Source organism: Vanellus vanellus, assembly GCF_965231255.1.
Source record: "Vanellus vanellus genome assembly, chromosome: 1".
Taxonomy (NCBI): domain Eukaryota; kingdom Metazoa; phylum Chordata; class Aves; order Charadriiformes; family Charadriidae; genus Vanellus; species Vanellus vanellus.
In genome coordinates, this window is record NC_138905.1 from 193,881,037 (window position 1) to 193,896,941 (window position 15,905).

General features: G+C 40.5%; 1 protein-coding gene across 1 annotated transcript; it reads right to left on the reverse strand.

Annotated features, from left to right (window-relative positions):
* Positions 1 to 6,626: 6,626 nt before the first annotated feature.
* Positions 6,627 to 15,527, reverse strand: NHLRC3 (NHL repeat containing 3). Its single transcript, XM_082487260.1, has 7 exons — positions 15,441 to 15,527; positions 14,112 to 14,264; positions 13,127 to 13,274; positions 12,409 to 12,609; positions 11,152 to 11,243; positions 9,805 to 9,917; positions 6,627 to 9,326 (listed from the first exon to the last, which is right to left on the reverse strand). Exons 1-7 carry the CDS (start codon positions 15,522 to 15,524, stop codon positions 9,098 to 9,100), a joined length of 1,020 nt encoding a protein of 339 aa, XP_082343386.1. The 5' UTR covers positions 15,525 to 15,527; the 3' UTR covers positions 6,627 to 9,097.
* Positions 15,528 to 15,905: the final 378 nt, after the last annotated feature.

Below are 15,905 nucleotides of genomic sequence, written 5' to 3' on the forward strand. Positions count from 1 at the left end.
GTGAACCTCCTTTTGAGAGCACGAAGGTTTCAGGTTGGCTCATTTGTCTTACTGAATCGTGTATTGCTTTTCTTCTACACCGGCCCATTTCCTTGGCGATGGCCTCCAGGGCAAAGGCTGTCTTTGTTGCATGTACGTACAGTGCAAACACAACAGGGAACTGCTGCTGATACTGGGTGGCTTAGGCAGTTTCATTACAGAAGCATTTGTTACCCCTCTTCTCTCCCAGCACGCCTGTGATCCAGACTACATCAATAAAAATTAAATAAAAATACCATACATATATATGAATGTTACACTATATATACTGCATCTGCTGCATACACGTCTCCTGATATATTCATCTATATATGTGTGCGTGCGCACACACGTTCGTGTTTAGGAGATGCAATATATACAATCTGCGATTTTTTACGAGACTTCTGTTTCTTGAGCCAGTTGAGATTTGCTGGGGGAGGTGATGTCCTGTACTATACCTAGTGAGATAGTTGTTTAAAAAAAAAAAAAATTACAGACGGCCTTGCATACCCAAAAGCTTGCCTCCCATTTTAAACTGCCACAATTGTGATAACAAGAGATACTATTTTTTCCTTGCAAATGTTCCTGTGCTTGTGTCTGCAGATCGTTATGGGTTTTAGAACGGCAGGGTGATTGCTTCCTCTGTTGGAGAAGGAAGGTGGTGGCTCAGAGAGCAGCCGTTGGGACTGAAGGGCCCTCGGGTTCTGTGCGGAACAGGGAGGGCACAGGGAGAAGCCGACGTGATGCACCAGACTTTACACCACTGCTCTGCAGAGCTGCAGGGGCTTCATAGCACCTGGCAGCCTTCCTAGGACAGCCTGATGGCCAGCTCTGCTTCAGAGGTGGCCTCTCCAAGATTATCAGCGAGTCTGCCTTTTCAGATAAGCTGCGCTTGGTGAAGAGACGAGACTTTTTTAACAGAAGCCACTCCAGCACTGTCAGGGTTTCCCCAACTTGAGACCTGTCCTCCTGTCCCGTGCAGTGCCGGGGAGCTGCGTGCAGCGATGAAGGTTTGTGCGTTCCCCAAAACTGCATGGGGATGGAGAAACTGTGACCAGAAAGCAGCAGGCCAGAGAGAAGATAAGTATGTGCTGGGGGCTGTGTGTGGCAGCCCTCTGCTGCTGGGTGAGTTCTGGAGGTTGCTCCACACGGGATGGCTGAGGACAGGACTGGCCAACCATGCCAGCTGTCAACAGTGGCCATTCAACTTGGCCACATCCAGGGAGGCGGTGGCTGCCCTGTGCACACAGGGACCGCAGGGTAACGATGCCTATGGTATGATGCCTATATGGCATCGTAAAAAGCACTAGGCCCCCCCGAGGGGCTTCCTCATCACCAGTGCACCAGGGTGACCCTCCGCTCCTGGGAGAGCTGAGGTGGGCTTCCCAAACGGTGTTCCGGTGGGGCAGCTGCCTGCCTGAGTGCTGGGAACAGGGAGGTGGCGGCGCTGTAAAATAGTTATCTGCTATTAATAACAACAGCTTGACTCTAATTAACAGAAGCAGCTTGATTAATAAAAGGTGCTTAATAAATATTGGCTGTGGCCTGCGTTTCCTCCTGGCTCAGTTGTCTGTGAGAAAGAGATCTACAAGGAGATTGGGCAAAATCAAAATCAGGAGCTCCGTGCTGGGCCACATGTCCCCATAACAACACAGGCCAGCTTTTTCAAAGATGCCACCTTAAAAGTTATCCCAAATACTTTTAATTCCTCCAGTTTGTTATCTGTCTTACAGATGATTCAAAATTTCTTTCTCCTGGTTTTGTCTGGTAGCATTATCCACCACAAAGTCCCATTAAGGCACCACCCTGGAGGCAGGTCCTAGTAACCCTTAGGTATCATATCATCTCCCACTCCTATAAGATTTTTCATTCCTCAAAGCTCTGAAATTAGACTGGGCATGGAGCAAGATGCTGCAAGCCTTATTACAGAGCTAGTATGGCAGACGCTATGGAGAATCACTGCCACCTCCTTCCCCTGACCTCCAGGTCTTCTCCTTAATTGATTAAATATACATTTCCACTGTAAGATTTATGCACATGTTGAAGCACTTGCCCCTAATATGATGATATCTTCCTTCCTTTCTCTTTTACAGCATCCCTGTAGAGATAAGTACAGGTATTTGCAGGCAGACCTATCACCCACTGCTATGAACACTGCAGCTGGGACATATAAGGAGGCCCCATTTGGGGGCTAACAGTCATCTTCTGGTTCCAGCTACACCCCTTCACATGAGAATGAACCAGCACTGAGTCTTGGCTGGAAATTATTAAAACATTTGAAAGAGCACCTTCCTTTTAATTCCAAGATTTTTCAAGTGCTCTGATCTTTGAACAAAAATTAGCCTACGTTTGTGCTACCTCCCGTTTGTGTCAGACCATGGGTGATGATGCGTTACAGAAAAATATAGTGTTTTTTTCAATTTTGTTACCTGATGCAGCGAGCATAGTGCTTTTCATCTTTGAGACAGAGGAGAGGGGCCACAGGCCGGGAGGGCCTGCACCTTGAGGAGGACATCAAAGCTGACCAAACTGAAGCAAGGGGGGCAACTCTGGCCTCCTTTGCCGAAACTTTTGATTTGTGCTAAGACCAATGAAGTGCCTTGGTGACTGTATGTTCTATTCAAAAAGCACCTTCAATGTGAAAACCTTAGGATATTTGCAAACTCTTATCTTCCTTTCAAGCTAACTTCTCCTGGGTAATAGACACCACATGTCTCTGCCCATCTTTATTCTCCACCCCACCTTTGTACGCCTGCAGACTGCACGTCCTCACCGAGTTCTGAAGCTATAGAGAAAAAGGCATGTTCATACAGATGCCTGAAATGATGAAATGCTGGTGATAGTAGCTGGATACAGTCAAGGATTTTTAACAGACTCTTCTTCCTCTTCTCTCTAGTATTTCTAGTTCCACTGTAGCTCTCCTGAGATTAGAAGGGGGAAGAGGAGCCAGAATTGCCTGCAGTATTCAAAATGAGCATGCACCAGGAATTCACATAATTACATTGCAATGCTTTCTGTTTGATCATCTGGTGCTTTCCCAGTACCTCTCATTATTATCTTTGTTTTCTGACTGCTGCTGAGTGTGGAAGCTTATATTTTCATAGAGTCACCTTTTATGAGCCTGAGATCACTTTCTAAGCGGCAATATATATCAAAGCTATCATCATATATATGAAATTAGACTTCTCTTTACTAATTGTACCTGATTTTATATTTATCAGTATTGTATTCCATTTGCCATTTTATTGCCCATTCTGCAACTCCGCAGCTTTTGTCTTTACTAGCCGGAGTAGCTTGGTGTTGTCAGTAAATTCTGTCCCTGACTTCCCACATCCATTTCCAGATCATTTATCAATATATTGAGCAGCACAGAACTAGTTTTTAATAGACTTTTATAATATTTAAATTAGTAATCCATAATTATCCCTTCTTTCTTATTCGATAAAATTTCTTTAGGGACACTTGGCGAGAGATGCTGTTGAAAGCCTTCTGAGAATTTAAGCAAACTTTATTATCCAGATCATCCTGACATACATGCTCAGAGATTCGTCCAAAAATTTGTAATAGATTTAGTGGTTGTGCGTCCAATACATCTATTTTTTCATTATGGTTCATGTCAATTAGCGAGGTACAGCCATCAGTTCTATTGGCTCTCTACAGAATCCTCACACACAGGTGTGGGTTTGTGTGGTTTTGGTTTTTTTTCTTTCTTTCTTTAAACCATATTTGCCACTTTTTTTTTTTCCTCTGGTACTAAGGCAGTTCTAAGCAAACGTTAGTATTTCAGAAGTCTTCTGAAAATACTGAATTATCTTAATGAAAAGACCACCTGCTAGCAACTTACCAATTTGTTTTAATAAGCCATTTACTAACACTTTAATTTCAGCCAGATCTTCCGATTAAGACCCTGTCAAAAAACATTAACAGCATGGAAAGTTCGCTAAGGACTTTAACAGCAAGCACAGATTAAAAAAAAAAAATAAAATATCCCAGTATCTATTCTGGTCTATTCTTCCAGAAGGGTTCCTTTACACCTTGACCACCTAGTCACCCAAATCTTTTGACAACTGTCAGAGACAGTATTGTACTGAGAGTTAGGAGGAGAAACAAATTCAGCCACATCAAATCACGAGGAGATGGTATCACTCCTGTAGAGCACACAGATACGTTCGGTGCTGGTGGTTCTAATATCCAGACTTCCTGTCACACGATGAACATTCTTTTGGATTTGTTTGTTATTAATAATAAATGCTATGAAAACATTTTGATATTTAAGCCTTACCAGTTTTCCACTGCAAGGCAAGTTTTCCGATCTATACAGTTTAGATAAGGAGTGGAGGAAGAGATGACTCAGTCATCATCTGTGAGTAACTCCATGGGGGATAGGAAAAAAATTTCTCACATTAGACAGATCTGTAAGTGAGCTGAAAACAGAACACAGGAGGTTGAAGACAAACGAATACAGACTAAATGTAAAGTCTTCCCTTTATAATGTTTATTGACTACTAAAAAGGATTAAAACATATAAACCTTAGTTATTCAAGAGTTAGATTTCTTAAGGCTTAATTTGTTTGTAAGAGATCCCATCGTAGCTCAGACAGAATTAATAGATTCATTCCTGATGTAACTGGGCAAAGTTTTTTACCTGTTTTGCAGATCCAGTTACACAATCATATTTGGTTTCCTCAGCCTCAAAACATGTGATCTTCTGATAAAGTGTGTCTATTCATATCTCATTTGTATTAGCGTTACTTTGGCTTTAATGTGTAACAAATCATCCTGTGTGCATAAATTAATATGCTCCTACTTTCAAATTTCATACAAGCAACATGACTTTGATGCTTTATGAAAACTGCAGGACGCAAATATTTTGAATCATTTACCTGAAGAAAATTCCATGTTCAAAGTTTTTGATGGCAACTGCTGGCAAATACAATTTTTTGCAGATGCAATTCCCCAAAAAGTAGAATAAAATAATAATAAAGGAGATGTAGAATAAAACTGGTGAATCAGATTCAGTAAGCTTAGATCTAATCTCCCTCAGGGTCACCTCTGTAGGGAAATACACTGGTATTACTCTTTTGCTATAATTATGCTGCTACAGTTGTACTATTATAATTTATTATGTTTCCAAAGCAATATAGCAGCAGTAATTCCATTGAAATCAATGACATAAGGAATAGAAGAATCAATTCACCATACCCAGTTGTCTCTGGATACAGAATTACTGAGGTTTTTTCCTAGTAAAAACAATGGAAATAAATAAAAGATGGATATAAATCCAGCAGTAATAAGTCGAAATGACTATAATACAATTATATGCTTACGTTTAAAGGAATCTATTTTGAAAAGAGAAAGGAAGTCTGGAGCAATTCATATCTTTGTTGACTTACTCCAAGTGTTCAGAAATTAGCAGCGGTTTACACTTGCTCGTATATAGCTACACGGAGTATGCCAAGCATCAGCAGGGGTTTGGTGCCCTCTTATGTTCCATACAAGCAACTTCAGTGATTGCAAACACTTGATAGATCACTTGTGACGGCTTCTCAGGTTACAAATTGTTAAGAAAGTGTCAACTAAGGTAACTAACTACTTAATGCTTCAAAAAGGTTAATAACCACTTTAAGGCAGTGAACTTAACTAACAGTAATGGGCCGACCCACAGTCATACCGGCGCACCTTCCCCTTCAGCTTTTATTGAGACAGCTCAGCCTCGCTAAACTGATCTTGCATGGCGCAAACCTGATTCAGGCTTCTTTTGTTTTGGCTAGGCAGATATTGTTAATCAATTGCTGATTACTACACCACATACACAAAAAAAAAAAAAAAAAAAGGCTGGTTGGCATCACAGAAAAATCAAGATGAACTGTAATAATAGACCTGGTCTTACCTCCTGGGAATGTCATCTAGTTAACAACCTAAGTACTTACCCAAAGAAAAAGATCAATTAAAAAAAAATAAAGTCTGCAAAGTTGGAGACATCAAAACATGGAATATTCCCGTTTCCTTTACTTGGATACTCCAGTGATTATTTCTTGCACTTAGAAGTTGGCACCTATTAAGTAAAATTAGATTTTTTGGGGTTTCTAGTAATGACCTTCCATTTTCTTTCTTGTCGAGTTAACACTGTAGTATGTTATTTTTCTTCTTATGCAAGTATTTCTAACCCATAGAGAAGTCCCTTCTTGATCTTCTAAAAACTAAACAGATTGCTTAGTAATTTTTTTTCTGGAAATAAAACCTGACTATATTAAGAAGTGTTTTTCAGTTAATTTCCTCTATTAGCGTCAAAAGGGTATACAGTTTAAATACTTTTTTTATATGTGGCACTTATGTAAGTCATCATCCCATTTTACTAATTACTCAGAGGAAAACATCTGGGAGAGATTTATGTGCTTTATTTGATACATAAATTAGAATGCATGAGATGGGCCACATGTACAGTAATGTATAAAGATAACATGGAATTTTAGATTACATTTGAATGTTGGTATCAGAAATTATTAAATAACTTACTAAAGTGCTGAGGACCCCATATTTAGAAAAGCAATCCATTGCAATGGAATGTATTGATAATAGAACAGAAATAAAGCTCCCAAGCCTTTCATAGTGGGAAATTCTCAATTTATTTTATCAAATAATCCTATTATGCAATTTTTCAGAAATAGGTTTCAAGATGATACACACGAAAACCTTCAGAGAATTAGCAAGTTAGTGCAGAAATCAATCATTTTCTTAGTCTGGTCATAGACGCAGAGGTAAAAAGGAGTCTAAGCATCCCATACTAGTTAATAATGAGCATCCCTTCTTATCACAGATACCCAAATGCCTGGAGGCAAGGCACATTTTGGCACCACGGCCTACTTCAGTAAAGCCAGACAAAACTGGATGAATGCTCCCCATTTCTAGGGGCTGCAAAAAGCACATGTCAAAAGAGAGCTGAGAGCAGATCCACGCAGCAAACAGAACCTTGTAGAAATAACTTATTTGTCAACATCCATAAGTGCACTACTCCTTTACTGAACACAGAAGCATGTTCCCAGAGAGCTTCGAGTCCAGTTTCAAATGGAGGTGACAAAGGAAAAATAAATAAGGAAAGGATGTGGTGAGGAAGGATGGATGTGTCTGGGCCCCTTTATACCACCAAGATACTGTAATATCATTAACTACATACGAGTGTAGTATTTTTTAAAAGAAATCCACCTTGTGTAGGTGAGAAATAGCTAAATTGCACATAGAGCAGAGATCCCTGAGCTAGTGGAGACCCAGTTAGAAAATCCACACAACATGCTGCAAAGCAATGTGGACATACTCACCTAGGTCTAGAGGAAGTTCTGCCTTTTTTTCAGCTAATAAATATTACTTACTAGCTCCCATTTAAGACCATGTGAATGATGGATCATACTTGCTAGTGTCTAACTCTGAAGTTCTGGTTCTAAGGCTCGCATGAGGGCAGCCAGCTTAGATCTGCTTTTGTTATTGTGGATGTAGCCAACAACAAAGCATTCACATTTAGTGCATTAAATCTCAAACAGTACTGAGATCAGGCCATCAGGCACCACAGCTGAGTTACTTTCTACAGAACATATGAATCTGACTTTTCTGGACAGTTTTCCCATCTGCTGACCCGGAAATTTGTGCTATAAGGTTGAAGCCTGCCAAATTAAGATGCATGTGCTTTTGATAACATTCACTGAAGTGGATGAATAATTCCATTTCCCATATTCCCTTTCAAAGGAAGTAGAAAAAAAAAAATTGCCTCTCTTAGCTGGTAATCAGCATTAAAATAGTCCACACAGTAGAATAAGTCTGTGGAAGCAACAAAAACCCTCCCAAATGTTTTGAAGTGCTAGTAGATAAATATGGAATGTGGGTTTACAGCTTTACAGAGGTAATCAGTTATTCACTGTCTCATTCCTGCCATGCCATCTTCCCCATCTCATTTTCCTATATCCATTTCCCTCTGTGCTATAAAGTGAACGAACTTAAAATCTTGTAACAACATGTAAAGAAAACAGAACCACCCTGGGCTGGGAACAGAAGTATTTTTGAAGGACAGAGCTTGGAAACATCTGCTAGGATACAGCATAAGAAACTTAACTCTAGACATCAACAGAATTGATGTGCTGGATACAAAACAGTTAAAAAAAATCCCCAAATCAAAACAGATGCACTGCTAACTGACAGAGCTTCAATAAAATTGGGAGGAAATCACGTATTTCCCAGTCCCTAACGCTAATTAAGACTTCCCTAGCAAATTGCAATTTGTTTATCTTGAGGAACTTAAATGAGTTGAACTTCAATATGTTCCACTATGAAATCTTACGGAGCAGAAAACTCAGGCTGATATAAACCAAATCAGGTTAAAAATTGATTTAGTTAAGAATCAGTACTTGGCTGCTGTGCACATACTTTTAATTTAGTTTGAAGTGCCTGGTATCAATTAACTTAAGCTTATTTGTCTTATTGACTTTACCACTTTAGCTAGAACTGAAAACTTAGATTTCAATGCTTAAGTCATTAACCACCTAAGGCAGATGCCAGTATCAGCACTGACATCAGTATCCAGCAGCATCTTATTCAACACTATAATGCATCTCTGTATTCAGTGTTGGGCAGTATCAGCGCAATGATTCCGAAAACCAAGTGAAGAAACACTAAAATGAGGTGCTCGCTTCCCTGGAAATCATTTATAAACTTGTTTCAGACAGTTCTGACCTTCATTTAACAACACACAGAAGCTAAGTAGAGGAGCTCCAAGATGACCCTATACATTTAAGAAAAGCAGCTGTGTTTGTAAAGTTTTATATAATAAAATCAAGATGCTTATCAAATTCATTTTGCAATTCCCAGCAACAAAAGCAAAAGCCACCGTAGCATTACTACAATGAGTAACAGCTCAAGACCAAGTACTTCTCCAGGACTGCAGAACAGCTAGAACGGATTCCTAGCTCTACAGTTCTGGGAGAACAGTGTTCTGTGCTCGTCTAAGGAAACACAAGCTACAGAAAACTCAAGAAAACGTGGTCATAGGTCTTACATGTCACACAGATTGTGCCACAGCAGTTGTGAGAAACCATCAGCTTAAGGGTATGTATTTTTGTACTTGCTGGGCTCCAATCTCTGCAATATAGACTGCTCCACTCTTCATGTCTACATCCACAAGGTGCGGTTTGGTTTCATCTGCCAGCTGGACTGCGTTGACCAAAACACAGTCCCCAATAGAGCCAACCGGTGGTGCCGCCAAGATTGCTAACCGGTTGATATTCAGCTGAGCTACAATCAGGTATTTGTAATTGGCAGTAAATCTGTGAAAGACAGAAATACATTTTTTCAATTATGAACTCCATATGACATCCCATTTTAACACAACTATGCACTTTAAAACAAAAAAACCCTCCTTAATAGTTAAGATTTTGAAGGCTACAACAGACTAAAAGCAGTAAAACATTGAGAATTAACTTGTAGGCCTCGCTCTACAGAGAACTCATTCAAGACAACATCTCTTCCTGTAAAAGCTACAACAGTAAGGTCAATGACGCACAACGAGTTTAAAATTAAGTTCCCAGTCCTGCAATCAAATCCATGGGGCTTGTTATAAAGCCAGGATTTCCCTGTCAAGATACAACTGTGCAGATCTTTGCATATGATTAGGGCCCAGCACGCTATTAGTTAAACTGAGTAACTCCTTGTCATCAGGCATTAAATATCAACATTTCAGTTCACCAGTAAGAGTACACCTTATTTATGTCATTGCATGTTTCTAGAAGAACTGTTCAACAATACCTGACAGAATAGGGTCCATCTTCTGAAAAACAGCCGCTCCAAGACCCGAGCCATTCCCCTGTGACTTTATCAAAAACTTGGATTCTTTTGTTGTCTCTGTCTGCAACCCACACCTGTGAAGAAAAAAAATCATGGCTGTTCACAAATAGAACAAATAGTCTCATTTCATGATCCAGGCCTATGATAATTGCATCTGCAAACACTCTGATATGCCTAACACTACTATAAATATTGAGCAACTTAGACACTAAGAGCATTTTCAGTATGTTTTGTCTAATCAGTTTTGTGCTTATCTCTGTTCCACCCTGTGCTAACTGGGTTCACAAACACTGCAAGCTAGCAATACCATAAGACAGTTCCAACGAAGGCCTCTTTTGTATTAAAATCATCGATTTTAGCTGTTAATAACTCATCAGTCTGGTAAGTTTTCTGGGATATCACCCACAAGGGAGCAATAGACAAGTTGACCCAAGATCTTTCATCGCCATTTTAAAATGAAACACTACTACAGCAGTCTCTTAGATTTCTTAGGAATTGACAATTATTTCTAACCTAGGCTGATGATCAATGTCGCTCTGGCAATAAAATCATAGCCCGTCGCAATTGTTGTCTTTGAATGTATATACTCACAGTTACCTTTCAACACAAGGCAGCCATGTCCCTTCACTTCTCCCTCTCACTCTGCCAGTTTCAGTAGAGAAGTGATTTTTATATATGCTCCTTATTCTGGTTCAAACAGCATCAGCAGAATTAGCTCAAACCAGTGATTTAAGATGTTTTAGTCAAGTAATCTTATTTTCCCTGAAACAGATTAAGGAGTGACCGCACAATTCTTCTATAAGAGCAGCAGGGCAAAAGCCAGACTATGATTAACACCTGGCTGAAGTAGACTCTTGAATGCCTTGAGCTGCATGTAGAAAAGGACTGATGTTCACAACCTAGCCAGAGCCTTACTATGATCTTCAACTTGGAATTTCTAAATATGAAATTAAATTAAGTCCCCTGAAGAAACTTAAGCACTTGGGTAGATATTTATTACAGAATATAATCTTCCTGCACTTTCACAATGGCAACCGGTTAGAAACTGCAGGAGGAAGAGTCTGTTGTTGCGCGGACATTGACAATGTAACCAGTCAGAATCCTTGTGTTAACTTTGCAACCAGCTACTGTAGTAGGATCTGCAGTGAAACTTCAGCTTATGGCCGCTATCACCCCAAAAACTGTAACCCACATAAAAACGACCCACATCACAACAGTTCAATTAAAGAGAAATACAATTTGTTTTGTTCAAATACATGTAAACAAATCTGTTGGAAGATGGAAAAAAATTCTCCCTTTATTCTTTACCCGTCCAAAAGGATCCACTGTTACACTGTGAGGAATCTTGAACTGACCAATGCCGGTCCCATTTGTTCCAGTCAGCCATATCTCTTTGTAATCTAAATAGTGAGCACCATGAAAAATAAAAGTTAAAAAAAAAGAAAAATCACAGTAAGAAAAACAAGAAATAAAATAGCTTTAAGTCATTCCCTTACAAAGTTACTTTGCATAATTTTTAAAAGGTGGAATTTTTAAACCCAGGCTTTTTAAACACAGTATTACCAATACATAAATCCAAGAAATACTGGAACTACTACAGGAACTACTGGATTGTTATTAGTGGATTTGGGACTACAGTTACAGAAATATAGCCACTAGTACACAACAGCCATAGTCCAAAGCCCTGTTACCCACTGTATTAAAAAAAATAACATATTATATATATAAACAGTTGGCTGATTATTATATTAATTTGTTTACCAAATTGATTTGCTACATTTGTTACCTGGCAATTTTGAGTTTTAACAACTTACCATTTTGCAAACTAGATATTAGCAAACTGACTGTTTTATACTGATAACAGAGAAATGATAGCTCCTCCACTGTTCCCGAAATGCAGATGTGCACAGACTCCTCACTCACTGCCCTAACCAACACTGATCATCTAACTGTGGAATATGAGCAAGCTAATTAGAATCACGGAATAATTTAAGTATAAAAGATCTTCAGACACCACTGGTCCAACCCGCTCATCAAAGCGGGACTATCCTTGATAACAAACCCAACTCTGAAGTTAAATCAGGTTGTTCATAACTCATCAGGTTTTGAGCATCTCTGAGAGCAGAGACTGCACACCCTTTCTGGGCAAACTATTCACTGTCTGATGACCCTCACTGTGAATCTTTCGCTCCAAAAGACAAACCGGAATTCTCCCCTCTTGCATCTTTTGCTCAGTGTTCCTCGTTCTTCACTGTGTAACTCCAAGAAACGTATGGCTCTGTCTCCTTATACCCTCCCATTACTGACTTGAAGACAGCGATAAGAATCCTCCTTAGCCTTCTCTCCTGAAGACTGAACAAACTCATTCTCTCAGCCTCTTGTTATAATCAATTAGGAGATTTCTCCTGAAGTGACAAGCAGTAAAACAGGACCTGATCCAACAAAGTCTTCAAACTAATGTTCAATGACAGCTCCACCTAGTCCTCGCATGAAAGTATTCTCAAGCTGTGTTATTTAAATTCAATTTTCAATGGTCAACTACTGCAGAAGTTCATTTTTCCATACCATTGGATAGTTTGAGCAATCTGTTATTCATTCCTCCGTCTCCATCCACAACGTAGATATCTCCACTTTCCTCTACAAAGATTTCTGCTGGTTGATCAAATTGTAGAGGAATCAAACTTGAACCAGCATTACCTGGCGTGCCCAAGATCTGCATAAGTTTACCTGAAGGGCTATACTGTTTCACGGTGTGCCCATATTTCCCTGAATTCAGAAAAAAAATGCAAAAACGTCTTAACAAAACAAAACGTAAGTATTACAACTGATTACAAAGATTAAAAAATAAAATCTCCTGATACTCACAAATGATATTAATAAATCAAACAGACAAAATTCTACAGTGAGAATATGACTGTGAGTTAGTAAATCCATAGGCTACAACAATATTCATCCATTGTATTGGACCACCAAACCTAGGACAGAAGATAAGTCTAGCCAGAAGATATTTTTCCTCCCTGGTACTTCTCCTGGTAAAAAAAACAAAACAAAACAACAAAACAAACAAAAAACTTGCTCACTAAATTCAGAAGCTATAAGGAGACACACAGCTTAACTCATGAACCTATTTTGTGCAGCACCTGAGAAGTTTCATGGCAAGAAAAGCACAAATCTGTCTTAGAATTGCTTGACAGACTTAAATAAATTAGTTTTTTAAAGTATTATCTGCAATATTAGCACTTTCTTCCCCACCTGATACTTCTCATATCACCACCATGTGTACCTGTTCCAACATCTGTGATCCATACTGAACTGTCTGTTTCCGTGTTCAATACAAAGATACCGTGAGGCATTTCAACTGTATTATTCCAGGAGTAAAGAAAATAGCCTTCTTCTGAGAATACAAGTACCTTTGGTACATTATCTCCCCTCTGAAAAGGCAAAAAAAGGTCTATTAAGAAAACACATTAAGCAAGTAATCACATTTTTGAAAATTCCTCTTTGTAACGTTTTTGCTATGTTTCATGAATAATGAGTCTCCTGAGACTGTCTGCTAGATCTCATTTTTTCCAGCTAGAAGAGAGAGAGAATGGTCTAAGTTTAGCATGCAAAACCTTCCACTCGTTCTAGACTTTCAATTTAAATCACGTAAAATCCAATTTTAAGAGCAGCAAAGCTCCTGCAGCTATCTTGGTCTTAATTTTCAATCATTTTTTATGTTCTTGCTGAAAAATACAAGCATAACACAGGCATGAAAAACTGTAACTGTACTTATTAGCTGCATGGCACTCAAGTACTCATACTGTGTTTTACCATTAAATCCCACCACTTTCCACAGAGAGAATGTCTTATCCGTGACCTAGAGATACCAGTGCGTGGAAAGCAAATAACTGAAGTTCAATTACTGCAACAGGATGAAAGAGCTGTGTGGTTTTGATTTCATGGGATAAATGCTGAAGGAGTGGAAGGGGACTAGTCAGTTGCCTCAGAAACGCTGCTTACCTTACAGTTAGAGAAGAAGCTGCTGTAAATCAGTTAAGATGGATCATGTATTCATATCATAATATTAAAAGCATAACCAATTACGGTCCCAGAACTGCTTTAAAAAATGGATATAGCAGAGACATCTATACTTATATTTCCACAAATTTTGATACAATAATTATTCATATATATATACACACACATATATATCAATCTAAAACAGAGACTTTAAAGGCAAAAATACACTAGGTTAACAAAGAGAGAAATACAGTATTCTCACTCACTTGTCCCACATACACCAAACCATGAAGAGAATCAACAGCAACACAAAATGTTTGACCAGTGAAGTATTCTGGAATTTTAGGCCAGCCTATGTCCAGCTTATACATCTGTTGCTGTCCCTTCCAAGGGGAGGAGTAATTAAATGCTTTTAATACCTGAAAATACAAGAATAAATATCCATTAATAGTTAAATCCCATGTTGGTGGGATCAGAAGAACCAGCAGTAAAAAGTAACTTTCTGAAACATCATAAATTGATTTGTTCAATTTAAATTAAGAAGATAGATAAACAGAAATAGGCTTGTAGCTAGGGTTTTGGACTGCAAATAGGAAAATTTCAACAAACTGGAAATTAGCTAATGAAGCCCTTTGGATTGGGAATCTCTGGAATTAGAAGGCAGAAAAAACATTCTAAAGTTTCTCACATCAAAGTTGCTATTACTAACTGTGAATCACACTCCAAAATGAGGAAGACCGTAAGGAAAGTTCCAAATGCAACAGAATAAATAACCACTTCAAGAAGATATGAAAATAAGAAAAAATCAGAATAAAGGGCAAACACAGGTCAGGAAAGAAAACTACATCTTAGAAACGGGGAAGTGTAAGATACCAGGAATGGCAAAACTCAGGTCAATGTATACATTTTAAAGGACAACGGAAGAAAACAATCTTCCACCTTTTTGTTCTGTTTTTCCAGCAGAAGAATGGAAGCTGACCACAGCTACGCTGCGGCAAGTACTGGATGAAGATCCAAGCACTGAAACGGAAAAGAGCAGCCTAGAACTAAAAAGTAACAAGTGGTGGCCCGGAAGGACCAGGGCCATCTAACACTTATGTTAATTGCCTTGCCAGAAGTAGGGGTAAGTTGATGATAACTACAAACAGTTTAAGACCAGACTATCATGAAGGAAAACCGAAGAGTACTTAAGCAGGGAGAAAATCCAACAGTAAAGAGCGCAAATTCGGTGACCCACAGATTATGAAGTTTTTCCTCATTTAAGCAGAGCATATTGCTTCGACACCCCTAAAAAAGAATGACCCAGCGTCCGCGTTTCTCTCAGCAGAGCTGCAAAGCCACATCATCACAACCTCCGCCTACAACGACCCAAGCCAGAAGAGGCGCAGGAAGGCACCAGCACGAACCGGCTCCCGGGGCCCGGCCCGCACCCCTGCGGGTCCCCACGCGGGCCGGGGACAGGCAGGCCCCGGCCCCGGCGCCCCCGACCCCTTCCCCCGGTATCTGGGAAGTTGTCACCAGAGGTGTTGCACAAAGCTCCCGCACTTCCCTCCCCTCCCCTCCCCTCCCCTCCCTCCCTCAAGTCCGCCGCCCACCTGCGCGCCCCAGAGCAGGGCCAGCAGGGCCAGAAGGCCGCCGGCCATCACCACCCACGGCCCCACCGGCGGCTTCCGCCTCATGGAGGCCGGGACGGGGAGGGGCCGCCGCACAGGCGGACCGCGTTGCCATAGCAGCCACGTGACCGCCACCCCACCCCTCCCTTCCCGCCACCGGGTGGCCCAGTAAAGCGTAGTGGGTGGGGGGGGAAGGGGCCTCCTCCCCCGTCGCCCGTTGTCCCGGCGATGGGCTGCCCACAACCGTGCCGGCTCGGAACCGAGCGGCGGTAGCACAGAAGCAGGCCAGAAACGGCGGCGCGACGCCCAGCAGAATAGCTTAGCGCTTCGGCGCGACGCTCGGGAGCTGGAAGTGGGGCGAGTCCGGATCGTGTTTCCGCTACTTCTGCGCAGGCAGTGGTGTCGGCGACCAACATGGAAAGGGGCCTTCGGCTCCGCGCTGTAACG